Source organism: Procambarus clarkii, chromosome 40 (assembly GCF_040958095.1).
Source record: "Procambarus clarkii isolate CNS0578487 chromosome 40, FALCON_Pclarkii_2.0, whole genome shotgun sequence".
In the NCBI taxonomy this organism is placed as follows: Eukaryota; Metazoa; Arthropoda; class Malacostraca; order Decapoda; family Cambaridae; genus Procambarus; species Procambarus clarkii.
This window is the reverse complement of record NC_091189.1, coordinates 41,357,144-41,373,562: the sequence shown is the minus strand read 5'-3', so window position 1 is coordinate 41,373,562 and position 16,419 is coordinate 41,357,144. Positions and strand designations below refer to the sequence as shown.

The following is a 16,419-nucleotide window of genomic DNA, read 5'->3' as shown; positions in this document are numbered from 1 at the left end:
GGCTCACTGTGTGACTCACTGTGTGGCTCACTGTGTGACTCACTGTGTGGTTCACTGCGTGACTCACTGTGTGGCTCACTGTGTGACTCACTGTGTGGCTCACTGTGTGACTCACTGTGTGGCTCACTGTGTGACTCACTGTGTGACTCACTGTGTGGCTCACTGTGTGGCTCACTGTGTGACTCACTGTGTGACTCACTGTGTGACTCACTGTGTGACTCACTGTGTGGCTCACTGTGTGACTCACTGTTTGGCTCACTGTGTGGCTCACTGTGTGACTCACTGTGTGACTCACTGCGTGGCTCACTGTGTGGCTCACTGTGTGGCTCACTGTGTGACTCACTGTGTGGCTCACTGTGTGACTCACTGTGTGGCTCACTGTGTGACTCACTGTGTGGCTCACTGTGTGACTCACTGTGTGGCTCACTGTGTGACTCACAGTGTGGCTCACTGTGTGGCTCACTGTGTAGCATACTGTGTGGCTCACTGTGTGACTCACAGTGTGGCTCACTGTGTGGCTCACAGTGTGGCATACTGTGTGACTCACAGTATGGCTCCCACACAGTGAGTCACACAGTGAGCCACACAGTGAGTCACAAAGTGAGTCACACAGTGAGCCACACAGTGAGCTATACAGTGAGCCACACAGTATGCCACACAGTGAGCCACACTGTGAGTCACACAGTGAGCCACACAGTGAGCCACACTGTGAGCCATACTGTGAGTCACACAGTGAGCCACACTGTGAGTCACACTGTGAGTCACACAGTGAGCCACACAAAGAGCCACACAGTGAGCCACACTGTGAGTCACACAGTGAGCCATACTGTGAGTCACACAGTGAGCCACACTACGAGCCACACAGTGAGCCACACTGTGAGTCACATCGTGAGCCACACAGTGGTCCACACAATGAACCACAGTGAGCCACACAGTGAACCACACAGTGAACCACACAGTGAGTCACACAGTGAGCCATACAGTGAGCCACACATTGAGTCACACAGTGAGCCACACTGTGAGTCACACAGTGAGCCACACTGTGAGCCACACAGTGAGCCACACAGTGAGCTATACAGGGAGCCACACAGTGAACTACACAGTGAGTCATACAGTGAGCCACACAGTGAGCCACACTGTGAGCCACTGTGTCACAGAGTGAGCCACAAGGTGAGTCACATAGTGAACCACACAGTGAGTCACACAGTGAGTCACACAGTGAGTCACGCTGTGAGCCACACTGTGAGCCACACTGTGAGTCACAGAGTCACACAGTGAGCCAGACTGTGAGCCACACAGTGAGCCACACAGTGAGCCATACAGTGAGCCACACAGTGTGGCTTACTGTGAGCCACACTGTGAGTCACACAGTGAGCCACACAGTGAGTCACACAGTGATCCACACTGTGAGCCACACTGTGAGTCACACAGTTAGCCACACTGTGAGTCACACAGTTAGCCACACTGTGAGTCACACAGTGAGTCACACAGTGAGCCACACTGTGAGCCACACAGTGAGCCACACAGTGAGCCACATAATGAGCCACAGTGAGCCACACAGTGAGTCACACAGAGTCACACAGTGACCCAAATAGTGTGCCACAGTGAGCCACACAGAGAGCCACACAGTGAGCCACAGTGATCTACACAGTGAGCCACACAGTGAGTCACACTGTGAACCACACAGTGAGTCACACAGTGAGTTACACAGTGAGCCAAATAGTGTGCCACAGTGAGCCACACAGTGAGTCAAACAGTGGGCCGCACTGTGAGTCAAACAGTGAGACACACTGTGAATCAAACAGTGAGTCACACTGTGAGTCAAACAGTGAGTCACACAGTGAGCCACACAGTGAGTCAAACAGTGAGTCATACAGTGAGTCAAACAGTGAGCCACACTGTGAGTCAAACAGTGAGCCACACTGTGAGTCAAACCTGTGAATCACACTGTGAGCCACACAATGAGTTACACAGTGAGTAACACAGTGAGCCACACAGTGAGCCACAGTGATCTACACAGTGAGCCACACAGTGAGTCACACTGTGAGCCACACAGTGAGTCACATAGTGAGTCACACAGTGAGCCAAATAGTGTGCCACAGTGAGCCACACAGTGAGTCAAACAGTGAGCCGCACTGTGAGTCAAACAGTGAGACATACTGTGAATCAAACAGTGAGTCACACAGTAAGTCCATTTGGAGTTGTGTCGCCGTACTAATTTGGTTTGTGTTTCTTTTTATAGAACCCCAAACCAAATTCTTTTTGGTGGGGAGGTGTTACGAACCCGGATAAAGCGTCCGAGCCTGGAGCAGTGACAACCACGCCATCTGTGGGTCAGCTCCCGAAACCCCCGCCAAACGGACGACGACACCTGGTGAGGACAGCGTGTACTGGCCTCGAGGACCAGTTTCCAATCTGGTTCCGCGCTCAACACCGCCGCTCCTGACCTCTGGTGAGGTGGTGCTCCGACGACAGCGCCATCTATGGGCTGGATACGTCAGGTGTTTGTGCCCGAGCCCGTAAGTGAGGTGTATTAGTGTCCCGGTTATTGATGACGTGTCTGCTTACAGAGCCGACCTGGGACCACTGTGATGGAAGTGGAGTCAGTCTACCCGAGGCAGCCAGTCTCCATACCTTGAACCTTGCTGCAGCTGTTGTGACGTCGTCCCCCTGGAAGAACACTGTGGTGTATTAGCCTGCCAGTGGAGTGGCAGTGAAAGGATTTACCCGGGACCGACTGTTGGAGACGATCATCCACTGGGGTATTGAAGACAGGAGAGTGACTGGTGTTGTCACACGAGGCTCCTGTCTAGGGCGTTCCCCTTTTATCGTTCGTGGGGTGGCCGTACCAGCCTTGTTGGCTCAGAACCTGCCAGCAGACCAGCTGGACGTGTGGTTGACGGCCTCCACGGCGGTGCCCCCAGTGGACCTGTGTTTTGGCTGACCTGTGGCCCGGGTAGGCTCGGCATTCTCAGAGGACACGTCGTGAGGCCACGAAGAAAGCACCAAGGACTCGGCACCAAGAGTTGTAGCACCAGCGTCTTCAGCAGAAGACCACGATTATGGATTAATCCCCTTGTATAGTGTTAATACCCCCCCCCCCTTGTGTAACCGTTTTTATATATTATTTATTGGTGACGGACATTATATTATATTAAGTTCTTAGCTTTCTTTCCCTACTCCCTTTAAGTTACTTGCGTCACGGATCTCATCCCTTGATAGCCACTACTGGCTTGGGAACGGATACATATATCTTCCTCTAACAACATCAGAGTAAGGACCCCGTTGCGTCCCGAGAGGGCCGTAACATAATTGGCATCCCCAGCGGGATCCGTCCCCTTGTTAAGTATGTTTGACAGGGGTGGTGAAGTGGCGTAATCCCTGTAAATAATTCCCCCTGTGTGTGACGATTGTGACGTTATACGTCCTGTGCGGTGCTCAGAGTGACTAAGTGCGATATTGTGCAGTGCGGTGCTCGCTGTGATTAAGCGATTAAGTGCAATATTGACTAGTGTGGTGCTCAGTGATTCAGTGCAATATTGTAGAGCGAAGTGTTCGCTTGGACTCAGTGCAATATTGGATAGTGCGGTGCCCGGAGTGATTACGTGCAATATTGGCAAGTGCAGAGTTTGGTGCGATAAAGTGCAATATTGACGTAGAACAGTGCTCGGTGCGTTAAGTGCTATCGTGTAAACGGTGTGTTAAGTGCTCGTTAAGTGTTCCATCTGTGACAATGGCAGACAAGGCTACCATCGATGATCTGGACGATGTCCAGGCTTTCCTGAACAGAGAGGACTGTCTTGCCAGATTAAAATATCTGAGCAAACCAGAGCTAGTACTAGTGAGCGCCTACCTGGAGATAAAGATCCGTGCCAGTGATTCCCGTGTGGAGATCTTGTCCAAGGTTCACCGGCACCTGAAGGCAGAAGAGAAACAGGAAGGCAAGACTCCTAGTACAAAGGAAGGTGAGGAAATAGCTTCCATGGAAAAGGAAGAGAAAGGCAGCGACATTGACAGTGATGCAGGTGAGCTGAACATTAGCTTTCTTACAGTCAAAATGCGCGCCTTAGAAATAAATCGCGAGATAGAGTGGAAGAAGTTAGAGTTAGAACGAGAATTAAAAGATAAAGAATTGGCGATGAGGCGTTTAGAATTAGAAGAAAGGAAAGAAGAACGAGAAAGAGAAGAGAAACGAGAAAGAGAAGAACGAGAAAGAGAAGAGAAACGAGAAAGAGAAGAACGAGAAAGAGAAGAGAAACGAGAGAGAGAAGAGAGAGAAAGAGAAGAAAGAAGAGAAGAACGAGAAAGAGAAGAAAAGGAAAGACAGAGACAACATGAACTAGAAGTATTACGATTAGGCGCTGGACAGAGACAAACTGGAGTAAGCGGTTTCGATCCGGTAAGGAATATCAAAATGGTCCCCAAATTCAACGAGAGAGAAGTTTCGAAGTTCTTCGCAGCCTTCGAGAAAGTCGCTGCCTCTTTGGAGTGGCCAAGGGAGAATTGGGCCATCATGATACAGTCAGTCTTGACTGGGAAGGCCCAAATCGCCTACTCTACGTTATCCCTTGACGACTCCGGCGATTACGATATGGTGAAGAAAGTTGTGCTCATGGCGTACCAATTGGTACCTGAGGCGTACAGGCAGAAGTTCCGAAACCTGAAGAAGACCTCAGAGCACACTTTCACCGAATTCGCCACAATCAAGGAGCGACTTTTCCAGGAATGGTGTGCCTCTCGGAAGGTGGAGACCAAGGCAGACCTCGAGCAGCTGATTCTGCTCGAGGACTTCAAGGATTGTTTATCTGGAGACCTCAAGACGTACTTAGAGGAACAGCAGGTGGAGACCTTGAGTGCAGCAGCCACCATGGCTGAAGAGTATATCCTGACTCATAGGCCGTCTGCTAAGTACGTCCCGAGGAATTACCAGCGCCGGTTTGACAGACCTCAGGACGATGAAGAGACTCCCGTCCCACGAAGCGCTAAGAAGACGCCCCCAAGTAGCCCCCGAAGAACAAGTCCTAGTAGTCCGAAACACCGTAGTCCAAGGAGGAATATGGTGTGCTGGACTTGTGGGCAGAAAGGGCACGTAGCTGCTAGGTGCCGAGGCAGAAGAGGTGGCAGCGCACGAAGGGAGGTGATGTTGATGAGCTGTGGAACATCACCAGCAGGAAGCCAGTCGACGACGACGCAGGAAGAACCCAGATTGTTTTCCCCTCACACTTCAGGCGGGTATGTATCGAGTGATCATACTGGTAGATCTGTAGTAGTGCTCAGAGATAGTGGAGCAGCCCAGTCCCTGATCATGAAGAGCTCGGTACCCGAGGGAGTAAGTGTGAACGGGAGACAAGAGGTTGTCCTGGTTGGGTTTCCAAGGACGCAGTACATCGCCCCCTTAGTGCCAGTACATCTCGACTCGCCTTATTTTAGCGGCACATGTGCGTTGGCAGTAGTCGATACCCTCCCTGTGGCTGGGATTGACGTGGTACTAGCCAACGACTTGGTGACCGATTGGAGCACCAATCATCCCAAGGTTGCGGACGAGTCTACCGGAACAGCACGGTCTGAGGTAACAGGCAATGGTAATGTCCAGGTAAAGACAGACCCGGATTTGAACATGTCTAATTTGTCCTCTCCCCCGCAGATCGACAGTTATCTAGCAGTGTCTCCTGATTCTTCTCTCGACAAGGAACATGAGGTTACGATGGCAGAAGTACCTGAGCTAGAAGAGAGGCCTTGTGTGCAGACACCCACGGATACCAACGAGTCTGGAGCGAAGGCTGAGGTGTGCTTGCGGTATGGCAAGTTACAGCGTGTAGTGGACCAGCCAGAGATTCCCCAGACGTCAGAGGTATGTGAGGTGTGTTCAAAAGGTCTAGTGCCCTCTTCTGTCCAAGCCAGGCTAGTGGATGGTGCCGGCTATGGACATGACAAGCTCGGGAAACTTATCCCTCGACTTACCAAATGTTTCCTATCGGTATTTTGTTTGATTCTCGTTTGTGCTCTCAGTGAGGACCGGTGGACGACCCGACGAATGATGGCTCCCATGAACATCGTGAAGAGGTCCCAGGGATTGGCGATTTGTACTGCAGGTGTTGCAGTTGAAGAAGGGACCTGGAAGGTGATGGTTGATACAGGAGGTACGCGAAATGATAATATGAGTGACTGTTTCCGACAGGTTGACACCCCCCGCGTGACTGCTGAGCCTCAATGCAGCGTTATGTGGAACGTTGGTCGACCTGACGGTGGCAGAGCGAATGCCACCTGCGACGTACGAACAGCCCCGTTGGGACTAGGTGTGGACCTAGTAGAGTATGCTGTAAGTACTGTTTTACCCGCTGTCGCTATCACTCTGAATTATCAGACCCCTGTATTCCAGGTTCCTGTCTCCCTGAAGGACCATCGGACCGGCACCAGAAATGCCGTCCGTGGTCAGCCATCATCGGTGCCACGACATAAGGAAGTGTCGGGTCACCCCAGATCGAGTCTACACGGATCCTTACTAGAGAGGTGTGTGATGATGCCCCTGTTTGCCATCGCAGAGGAGGTGTGGAAGATTACGTCAGGCAGGTCATCGCCTGCCATTTTCAAGCTCCCTTTGTGCCAGGGTTTCTCAGTAGAAAAGTTCTGTGGACTAGACAGCCTCATCACTCCAGTTCATAGTATAAGTAAGTCCATTTGGAGTTGTGTCGCCGTACTAATTTGGTTTGTGTTTCTTTTTATAGAACCCCAAACCAAATTCTTTTTGGTGGGGAGGTGTTACGAACCCGGATCCAGCGTCCGAGCCTGGAGCAGTGACAACCACGCCATCTGTGGGTCAGCTCCCGAAACCCCCGCCAAACGGACGACGACACCTGGTGAGGACAGCATGTACTGGCCTCGAGGACCAGTTTCCAGTCTGGTTCCGCGCTCAACACCGCCGCTCCTGACCTCTGGTGAGGTGGTGCTCCGACGACAGCGCCATCTATGGGCTGGATACGTCAGGTGTTTGTGCCCGAGCCCGTAAGTGAGGTGTATTAGTGTCCCGGATATTGATGACGTGTCTGCTTACAGAGCCGACCTGGGACCACTGTGATGGAAGTGGAGTCAGTCTACCCGAGGCAGCCAGTCTCCATACCTTGAACCTTGCTGCAGTTGTTGTGACGTCGTCTCCCCGGAAGAACACTGTGGTGTATTAGCCTGCCATTGGAGTGGCAGTGAAAGGATTTACCCGGGACCGACTGTTGGAGACGATCATCCACTGGGGTATTGAAGACAGGAGAGTGACTGGTGTTGTCACACGAGGCTCCTGTCTAGGGCGTTCCCCTTTTATCGTTCGTGGGGTGGCCGTACCAGCCTTGTTGGCTCAGAACCTGCCAGCAGACCAGCTGGACGTGTGGTTGACGGCCTCCATGGCGGTGCCCCCAGTGGACCTGTGTTTTGGCTGACCTGTGGCCCGGGTAGGCTCGGCATTCTCAGACGACACGTCGTGAGGCCACGAAGAAAGCACCAAGGACTCGCCACCAAGAGTTGTAGCACCAGCGTCTTCAGCAGAAGACCACGATTATGGATTAATCCCCTTGTATAGTGTTAATACCCCCCCCCTTGTGTAACCGTTTTTATATATTATTTATTGGTGACGGACATTATATTATATTAAGTTCTTAGCTTTCTTTCCCTACTCCCTTTAAGTTACTTGCGTCACGGATCTCATCCCTTGATAGCCACTACTGGCTTGGGAACGGATACATATATCTTCCTCTAACAACATCAGAGTAAGGACCCCGTTGCGTCCCGAGAGGGCCGTAACACACAGTGAGTCAAACAGTGAGCCATACTGTGAGTCAAACAGTGAGCCACACTGTGAGTCAAACCTGTGAGTCAAACCTGTGAGTCACACAGTGAGCCACACAATGAGTCACACAGTGAGTAACACAGTGAGCCACACAGTGAGCCACACTGTGAGTCACACAGTGAGTCAAACAGTGAGCCACACTGTGAGTCAAACAGTGAGTCACACAGTGAGTCAAACAGTGAGCCATACTGTGAGTCAAACAGTGAGCCACACTGTGAGTCAAACCTGTGAGTCACACAGTGAGCCACACAATGAGTCACACAGTGAGTAACACAGTGAGCCACACAGTGAGCCACACTGTGAGTCACACAGTGAGCCACACAGTGAGTCACACAGTGAGTCACGCTGTGAGCCACACTGTGAGCCACACTGTGAGCCACACAGTGAGCCACACAGTGAGCCACATAATGAGCCACAGTGAGCCACACACTGAGTCACATTGAGTCACACAGTGAGCCAAATAGTGTGCCACAGTCAGCCACACAGTGAGCCACACAGTGAACCACACAGTGAGCCACAAAGTGAGCCATACAGTGAGCCACACAGTGTTGCTTACTGTGAGCCACACTGTGAGTCACACAGTGAGCCACACAGTGAGTCACACAGTGAGTCACACAGTGAGCCACACAGTGAGCCACACTGTGAGTCACACAGTGAGCCACACTGTGAGTCACACAGTGAGTCACACAGTGAGTCACACAGTGAGCCACACTGTGAGCCACACAGTGAGCCACACAGTGAGCCACATAATGAGCCACAGTGAGCCACACACTGAGTCACATTGAGTCACACAGTGAGCCAAATAGTGTGCCACAGTCAGCCACACAGTGAGCCACACAGTGAACCACACAGTGAGACACACAGTGAACCACAGTGATCTACACAGTGAGCCACACAGTGAGTCATACTGTGAGCCACACAGTGAGTCACACAGTGAGTTACACAGTGAGCCAAATAGTGGGCCACAGTGAGCCTCACAGTGAGTCAAACAGTGAGCAGGCACTGTGAGTCAAACAGTGAGACACACGGTGAATCAAACAGTGAGTCACACTGTGAGTCAAACAGTGAGTCACACAGTGAGCCACACAGTGAGTCAAACAGTGAGTCACACAGTGAGTCAAACAGTGAGCCACACTGTGAGTCAAACAGTGAGCCACACTGTGAGTCAAACCTGTGAATCACACAGTGAGCCACACAATGAGTTACACAGTGAGTAACACAGTGAGCCACACAGTGAGCCACAGTGATCTACACAGTGAGCCACTCAGTGAGTCACACTGTGAGCCACACAGTGAGTCACATAGTGAGTCAAACAGTGAGCCACATAGTGAGTCAAACAGTGAGTCACACAGTGAGTCAAACAGTGAGACATACTGTGAGTCAAACAGTGAGCCACACAGTGAGCCACACTGTGAGTCACACAGTGAGTCACACAGTGAGCCACACAGTGAGCCACACTGTGAGTCACACAGTGAGCCACACAGTGAGCCACACAGTGAGCCACACAGTGAGTAACACAGTGAGTAACACAGTGAGCCACACAGTGAGCCACACTGTGAGTCACACAGTGAGCCACACTGTGAGTCAAACAGTGAGACACACTGTGAATCAAACAGTGAGTCACACAGTGAGTCAAACAGTGAGCCATACTGTGAGTCAAACAGTGAGCCACACCGTGAGTCAAACCTGTGAGTCACACAGTGAGCCACACAATGAGTCACACAGTGAGTAACACAGTGAGCCACACAGTGAGCCACACTGTGAGTCACACAGTGAACCACACTGTGAGTCACACAGTGTGCCACACAGTGAGCCACACTGTGAGCCACACAGTGAGCCACACTGTGAGCCACACAGTGAATCACACAGTGAGCCACACAGTGGGTCACACAATGTGCCACACAGTGAGTCACACAGTGAGCCATACAGTGAGCTATACAGTGAGCCACACTGTGAGTCATACAGTGAGCCACACTGTGAGTCATACAGTGAGTAACACAGTGAGTCACACAGTGAGCCACACAGTGAATCTCACAATGAGTCACACAGTGAGTCATACAGTGAGCCACACTGTGAGTCATACAGTGAGTCACACAGTGAGTCACACAGTGAGCCACACAGTGAGCCACACTGTGAGTCACACAGTGAGTCACACAGTGAGCCACACAGTGCGCCACACAGTGAGCCACACAGTGAGCCACACAGTGAGTCACACAGTGAGTCACACAGTGAGACACAGAGTAAGTCACGCAGTGAGCCACACAGTGAGCCACACTGTGAGTTAAAAAGTAAGTCACACTGTGAGTCAAACAGTGAGCCACACAGTGAGCCCCACAGTGAGCCACACAGTGAGCCACACTGTGAGTCATACAGTGAGCCACACTGTGAGTCATACAGTGAGCCACACAGTGAGTCACACAGTGAGCCACACAGTGAGTCACACAGTGAGTCACACAGTGAGTCAAACAGTGAACCACACAGTGAGTCACACAGTGATCTACACAGTGAGCCACACAGTGAGTCACACAGTGAGCCAAATAGTGTGCCACAGTGAGCCACACAGTGAGTCAAACAGTGAGCCGCACTCTGAGTCAAACAGTGAGACACACTGTGAATCAAACAGTGAGTCACACTGTGAGTCAAACAGTGAGTCACACAGTGAGCCACACACAGTGAGTGAAACAGTGAGTCACACAGTGAGTCAAACAGTGAGCCACACTGTGAGTCAAACAGTGAGCCACACTGTGAGTCAAACCTGTGAGTCACACAGTGAGCCACACAATGAGTCAAACAGTGAGCCGCACTGTGAGTCAAACAGTGAGGCACACTGTGAATCAAACAGTGAGGCACACGGTGAGTTACACAGTGAGCCACACCGTGAGTCACACAGTGAGCCACACAGTGAGCCACACTGTGAGTCACACAGTGAGCACACTGTGAGTCACACAGTGAGTCACACAGTGAGCCACAAATTGAGCTATACAGTGAGCCACAATGTGAGTCATACAGTGGGCCACACAGTGAGCAACACAGTGAGCCACAATATGAGTCATACAGTGAGCCACACAGTGAGTAACACAGTGAGCCACACAGTGAGCAACACAGTGAGCCACACAGTGAGCAACACAGTGAGCCACAATATGAGTCATACAGTGAGCCACACAGTGAGCAACACAGTGAGCCACACAGTGAGCCACACAAGGAAGCACACAGTGAGCCACAAAGTGAGCTACACAGTGAGTCACACAGTGAGTCACACAGTGAGCCATACAGTGAGCTACACTGTGAGTCATACAGTGAGTCACACAGTGAGTCACACAGTGAGCCACACAGTGAGTCACACAGTGAGTCACACAGTGAGCCACACAGTGAGTCACACAGTGAGCAACACAGTGAGCCACACTGTGAGTCACACAGTGAGCTACACTGTGAGTCACACAGTGAGTCACACAGTGAGCCACAAATTGAGCTATACAGTGAGCCACAATGTGAGTCATACAGTGAGCCACACAGTGAGCCACAATATGAGTCATACAGTGAGCCACACAGTGAGTAACACAGTGAGCCACACAGTGAGCAACACAGTGAGCCACACAGTGAGCAACACAGTGAGCCACAATATGAGTCATACAGTGAGCCACACTGTGAGCAACACAGTGAGCCACACAGTGAGCCACACAAGGAAGCACACAGTGAGCCACAAAGTGAGCTACACTGTGAGTCACACAGTGAGTCACACAGTGATCCATACAGTTGGCCACACTGTGAGTCATACAGTGAGTCACACAGTGAGTCACACAGTGAGCCACACAGTGAGTCACACAGTGAGTCACACAGTGAGCCACACAGTGAGCCACACAGTGAGTCACACAGTGAGTCACACAGTGAGCCATACAGTGAGCCCCAGTGAACCCACACAGTGAGCCATACTGTGAGCCTCACTGTGAGCCACACAGTGAGTCACACAGTGAGCCATACAGTGAGCCACACAGTGAGCTAAACAGTGAGCCACACTGTGAGCTACACAGTGAGTCACACAGTGAGTCACGCTGTGAGCCACACAGTGAGCCACACAGTGAGTCACACTGTGAGCCACACAGTGAGCCACACAGTGAGTCACACAGTGAGCCATACAGTGAGCCACACAGTGAGCAACACAGTGAGCCACACTGTGGGCCACACAGTGAGCCACACAGTGAGTCTCGCTGTGAGCCACACAGTGAGTCAGACAGTGAGCACACAGTGAGTCACACAGTGAGCCACACAGTGAACCACATAGTGAGCCACACAGTGAGTCACACAGTGAGCCACACAGTGAGTCACACAGTAAGCACACAGTGAGTCACACAGTGAGCCACACAGTGAGTCACACAGTGAGCCACGCTGTGAGCCACACAGTGAGCCACACAGTGAGCCACACAGTGAGCCACACAGTGAGTCACACAGTGAGTCACGCTGTGAGCCACACAGTGAGCCACACAGTGAGTCACACTGTGAGCCACACAATGAGCCACAAAGTGAGTCACACAGTGAGCCACACAGTGAGCCTCACAGTGAGCTACACAGTGAGCCACACTGTGATCCACACAGTGAGCCATACAGTGAGTCACGCTGTGAGCCACTCAGTGAGTCACACAGTGAGCACACAGTGATTCACACAGTGAGCCACACAGTGAACTACATAGTGAGCCACACAGTGAGTCACACAGTGAGCCACACAGTGAGTCACACAGTGAGCACACAGTGAGTCACACAGTGAGTCACACAGTGAGCCACACAGTGAGCGCACAGTGAGTCACACAGTGAGCACACAGTGAGTCACACAGTGAGCCACACAGTGAGTCACACAGTGAGCACACAGTGAGTCACACAGTGAGCCACACAGTGAGTCACACAGTGAGCCATACAGTGAGCCACACAGTGAGCTACACTGTGAGCCACACTGTGAGCCACACAGTGAGCCACACAGTGAGCCACACTTTGAGCCACACTGTGAGTCACACAGTGAGCAACACAGTGAGCAACACAGTGAGCCACACAGTGAGCCACACAGTGAGCCACAGTGAACCACACTTTGAGTTACACAGTGAGAAACATTGTGAGCCACACAGAAAGTGTCCAGACCAACAAGTGTCTAGACCAACAAGTGTCCAGACCAACAAGTGTCCAGACCAACAAGTGTCTAGACCAACAAGTGTCCAGACCAGCAAGTGTCCAGACCAGCAAGTGTCCAGACCAACAAGTGTCCAGACCAACAAGTGTCCAGACCAACAAGTGTCCAGACCAGCAAGTGTCCAGACCAGCAAGTGTCCAGACCAGCAAGTCTCCAGACCAGCAAGTGTCCAGACCAACAAGTGTCCAGACCAGCAAGTGTCCAGACCAACAAGTGTCCAGACCAACAAGTGTCCAGACCAGCAAGTGTCCAGACCAGCAAGTGTCCAGGCAACAAGTGTCCAGATCAACAAGTGTCCAGGCCAACAAGTGTCCAGACCAACAAGTGTCCAGACCAACAAGTGTCCAGACCAGCAAGTGTACAGACCAGCAAGTGTCCAGACCAGCAAGTGTCCAGACCAGCAAGTGTCCAGACCAGCAAGTGTACAGACCAGCAAGTGTCCAGACCAGCAAGTGTCCAGACCAGCAAGTGTCCAGACCAGCAGGTATTTAAACCAGCAAGTGTCCAGACCCGCAAGTGTCCAGACCAACAAATGTCCAGACCAGCAAGTGTCCAGACCAGCAAGTGTCCAGACCAGCAAGTGTCCAGACCAGCAGGTATTTAAACCAGCAAGTGTCCAGTCCCGCAAGTGTCCAGACCAGCAAGTGTCCAGACCAACAAGTGGACAGACCAGCAAGTGTCCAGACCAACAAGTGTCCAGACCAGCAAGTGTCCAGACCAGCAGGTATTTAGACCAGCAAGTGTCCAGACCAGCAGGTATTTAGACCAGCAAGTGTCCAGGCCAACAAGTGTCCAGGCCAGCAAGTGTCCAGACCAGCAAGTGTCCAGACCAACAAGTGCCCAGGCCAGCAAGTGTCCAGACCAGCAAGTGTCCAGACCAACAAGTGTACAGACCAGCAAGTGTCCAGACCAGCAAGTGTCCAGACCAGCAAGTGTCCAGACCAGCAGGTATTTAAACCAGCAAGTGTCCAGACCCGCAAGTGTCCAGACCAACAAATGTCCAGACCAGCAAGTGTCCAGACCAGCAAGTGTCCAGAGCAGCAAGTGTCCAGACCAGCAGGTATTTAAACCAGCAAGTGTCCAGACCCGCAAGTGTCCAGACCAGCAAGTGTCCAGACCAACAAGTGGACAGACCAGCAAGTGTCCAGACCAACAAGTGTCCAGATCAGCAAGTGTCCAGACCAGCAGGTATTTAGACCAGCAAGTGTCCAGACCAGCAGGTATTTAGACCAGCAAGTGTCCAGGCCAACAAGTGTCCAGGCCAGCAAGTGTCCAGACCAACAAGTGTCCAAACCAACAAGTGTCCAGACCAGCAAGTGTCCTGACCAGCAAGTGTCCAGACCAGCAAGTGTCCAGGCCACCAAGTGTCCAGACCAACAAGTGCCCAGGCCAGCAAGTGTCCAGACCAGCAAGTGTCCAGGCCAACAAGTGTCCAGGCCAAAAAGTGTCCAGACCAACAAGTGTCCAGACCAGCAAGTGTCCAGACCAGCAAGTGTCCAGACCAGCAAGTGTCCAGACCAGCAAGTGTCCAGACCAGCAAGTGTCCAGACCAACAAGTGTCCAGACCAACAAGTGTCCAGACCAACATGTGTCCAGACCAACAAGTGTCCAGACCAGCAAGTGTCCAGACCAGCAAGTGTCCAGACCAACAAGTGTCCAGACCAACATGTGTCCAGACCAACAAGTGTCCAGACCAGCAAGTGTCCAGAGCAACAAGTGTCCAGACCAACAAGTGTCCAGACCAACAACTGTCCAAACCAGCAAGTGTCCAGACCAACAAGTGTCTAGACCAACAAGTGTCCAGACCAACAAGTGTCCAGACCAACAAGTGTCCATACCAACAAGTGTCCAGACCAGCAAGTGTCCAGACCAGCAAGTGTCCAGACCAACAAGTGTCCAGACCAACAAGTGTCCAGACCAACAAGTGTCCAGACCAACAAGTGTCCAGACCAACAAGTGTCCAGACCAGCAAGTGTCCAGACCAGCAAGTGTCCAGACCAACAAGTGTCCAGACCAACAAGTGTCCAGACCAACAAGTGTCCAGACCAACAAGTGTCCAGACCAGCAAGTGTCCAGACCAGCAAGTGTCCAGACCAGCAAGTGTCCAGGCAACAAGTGTCCATACCAACAAGTGTCCAGGCCAACAAGTGTCCAGACCAGCAAGTGTACAGACCAGCAAGTGTCCAGACCAACAAGTGTCCAGACCAGCAAGTGTCCAGACCAGCAAGTGTCCAGACCAGCAAGTGTCCAGACCAACAAATGTCCAGACCAGCAAGTGTCCAGACCAGCAAGTGTCCAGACCAGCAAGTGTCCAGACCAGCAGGTATTTAAACCAGCAAGTGTCCAGACCAGCAGGTATTTAGACCAGCAAGTGTCCAGGCCAGCAAGTGTCCAGGCCAGCAAGTGTCCAGACCAGCAAGTGTCCAGACCAACAAGTGTCCAGACCAGCAAGTGTCCTGACCAGCAAGTGTCCAGACCAGCAAGTGTCCAGGCCAGCAAGTGTCCAGACCAGCAAGTGTCCAGACCAGCAAGTGTCCAGACCAACAAGTGTCCAGGCCAGCAAGTGTCCAGACCAGCAAGTGTCCATACCAGCAAGTGTCCAGACCAACAAGTTTCCAGACCAGCAAGTGTCCAGGCCAGCAAGTGTACTGACCAGCAAGTGTCCAGACCAGCAAGTGTCCAGGCCAGCAAGTGTCCAGACCAACAAGTGTCCAGACCAGCAAGTGTCCAGACCAACAAGTGTCCAGACCAGCAAGTGTCCAGGCCAGCAAGTGTCAAGACCAACAAGTGTCCAGACCAGCAAGTGTACAGACCAGCAAGTGTCCAGACCAACAAGTGTCCAGGCCAGCAAGTGTCCAGACCAACAAGTGTCCAGGCCAGCAAGTCTCCAGACCAGCAAGTGTCCAGACCAACAAGTGTCCAGGCCAGCAAGTGTAAAGACCAACAAGTGTCCAGGCCAGCAAGTGTCCAGACCAGCAAGTGTCCAGGCCAACAAGTGTCCAGGCCAGCAAGTGTCCAGACCAGCAAGTGTCCAGGCCAGCAAGTGTCCAGAATAGCAAGTGTCCAGGCCAGCAAGTGTCCAGGCCAGAAAGTGTCCAGGCCAGCATGTGTCCAGGCCAGCAAGTGTCCTGACCAGCAAGTGTCCAAGCCAGCAAGTGTGCAGAATAGCAAGTGTCCTGGCCAGCAAGTGTCCAGACCAGCAAGTGTCCAGGCCAGCATTTGTCCAGGCCAGCAAGTGTCCAGGCCAGCAAGTTTCCAGACCAGCAAGTGTCCAGGCCAGCAAGTGACCAGGCCAGCAAGTGTCCAGACCAACAAGTGTCCAGGCCAGCAAGTGTACAGACCAGCAAGTGTCCATACCAGCAAGTGTCCAGGCCAACAAGTGTCCATGCAGACCAGCAAGTGTCCAGACTAG

The 16,419-nt window shown here is 52.0% G+C and overlaps 1 protein-coding gene across 1 annotated transcript; it reads left to right on the top strand.

Moving 5' to 3' along the window:
- Window positions 1-650: 650 nt before the first annotated feature.
- On the top strand, window positions 651-16,419 carry LOC138372899 (platelet binding protein GspB-like). Its single transcript, XM_069338573.1, has 6 exons — window positions 651-880; window positions 948-1,126; window positions 1,260-1,382; window positions 12,946-13,491; window positions 13,637-14,227; window positions 14,321-16,419. The coding sequence occupies exons 1-6, from the start codon at window positions 651-653 to the stop codon at window positions 16,417-16,419; spliced, it is 3,768 nt and encodes a 1,255-aa protein (XP_069194674.1).

Coding starts and splice junctions, on each gene's coding strand:
- LOC138372899 (XM_069338573.1), top strand. CDS start 651: ATGCCACACAGTGAGCCACACTGTGAGTCACACAGTGAGCCACACAGT. Junction 881..947: donor CACAGTGAGCCACACTGTGA/GTCACATCGTGA, acceptor TGAACCACACAG/TGAACCACACAGTGAGTCAC. Junction 1,127..1,259: donor GTCATACAGTGAGCCACACA/GTGAGCCACACT, acceptor CCACACTGTGAG/TCACAGAGTCACACAGTGAG.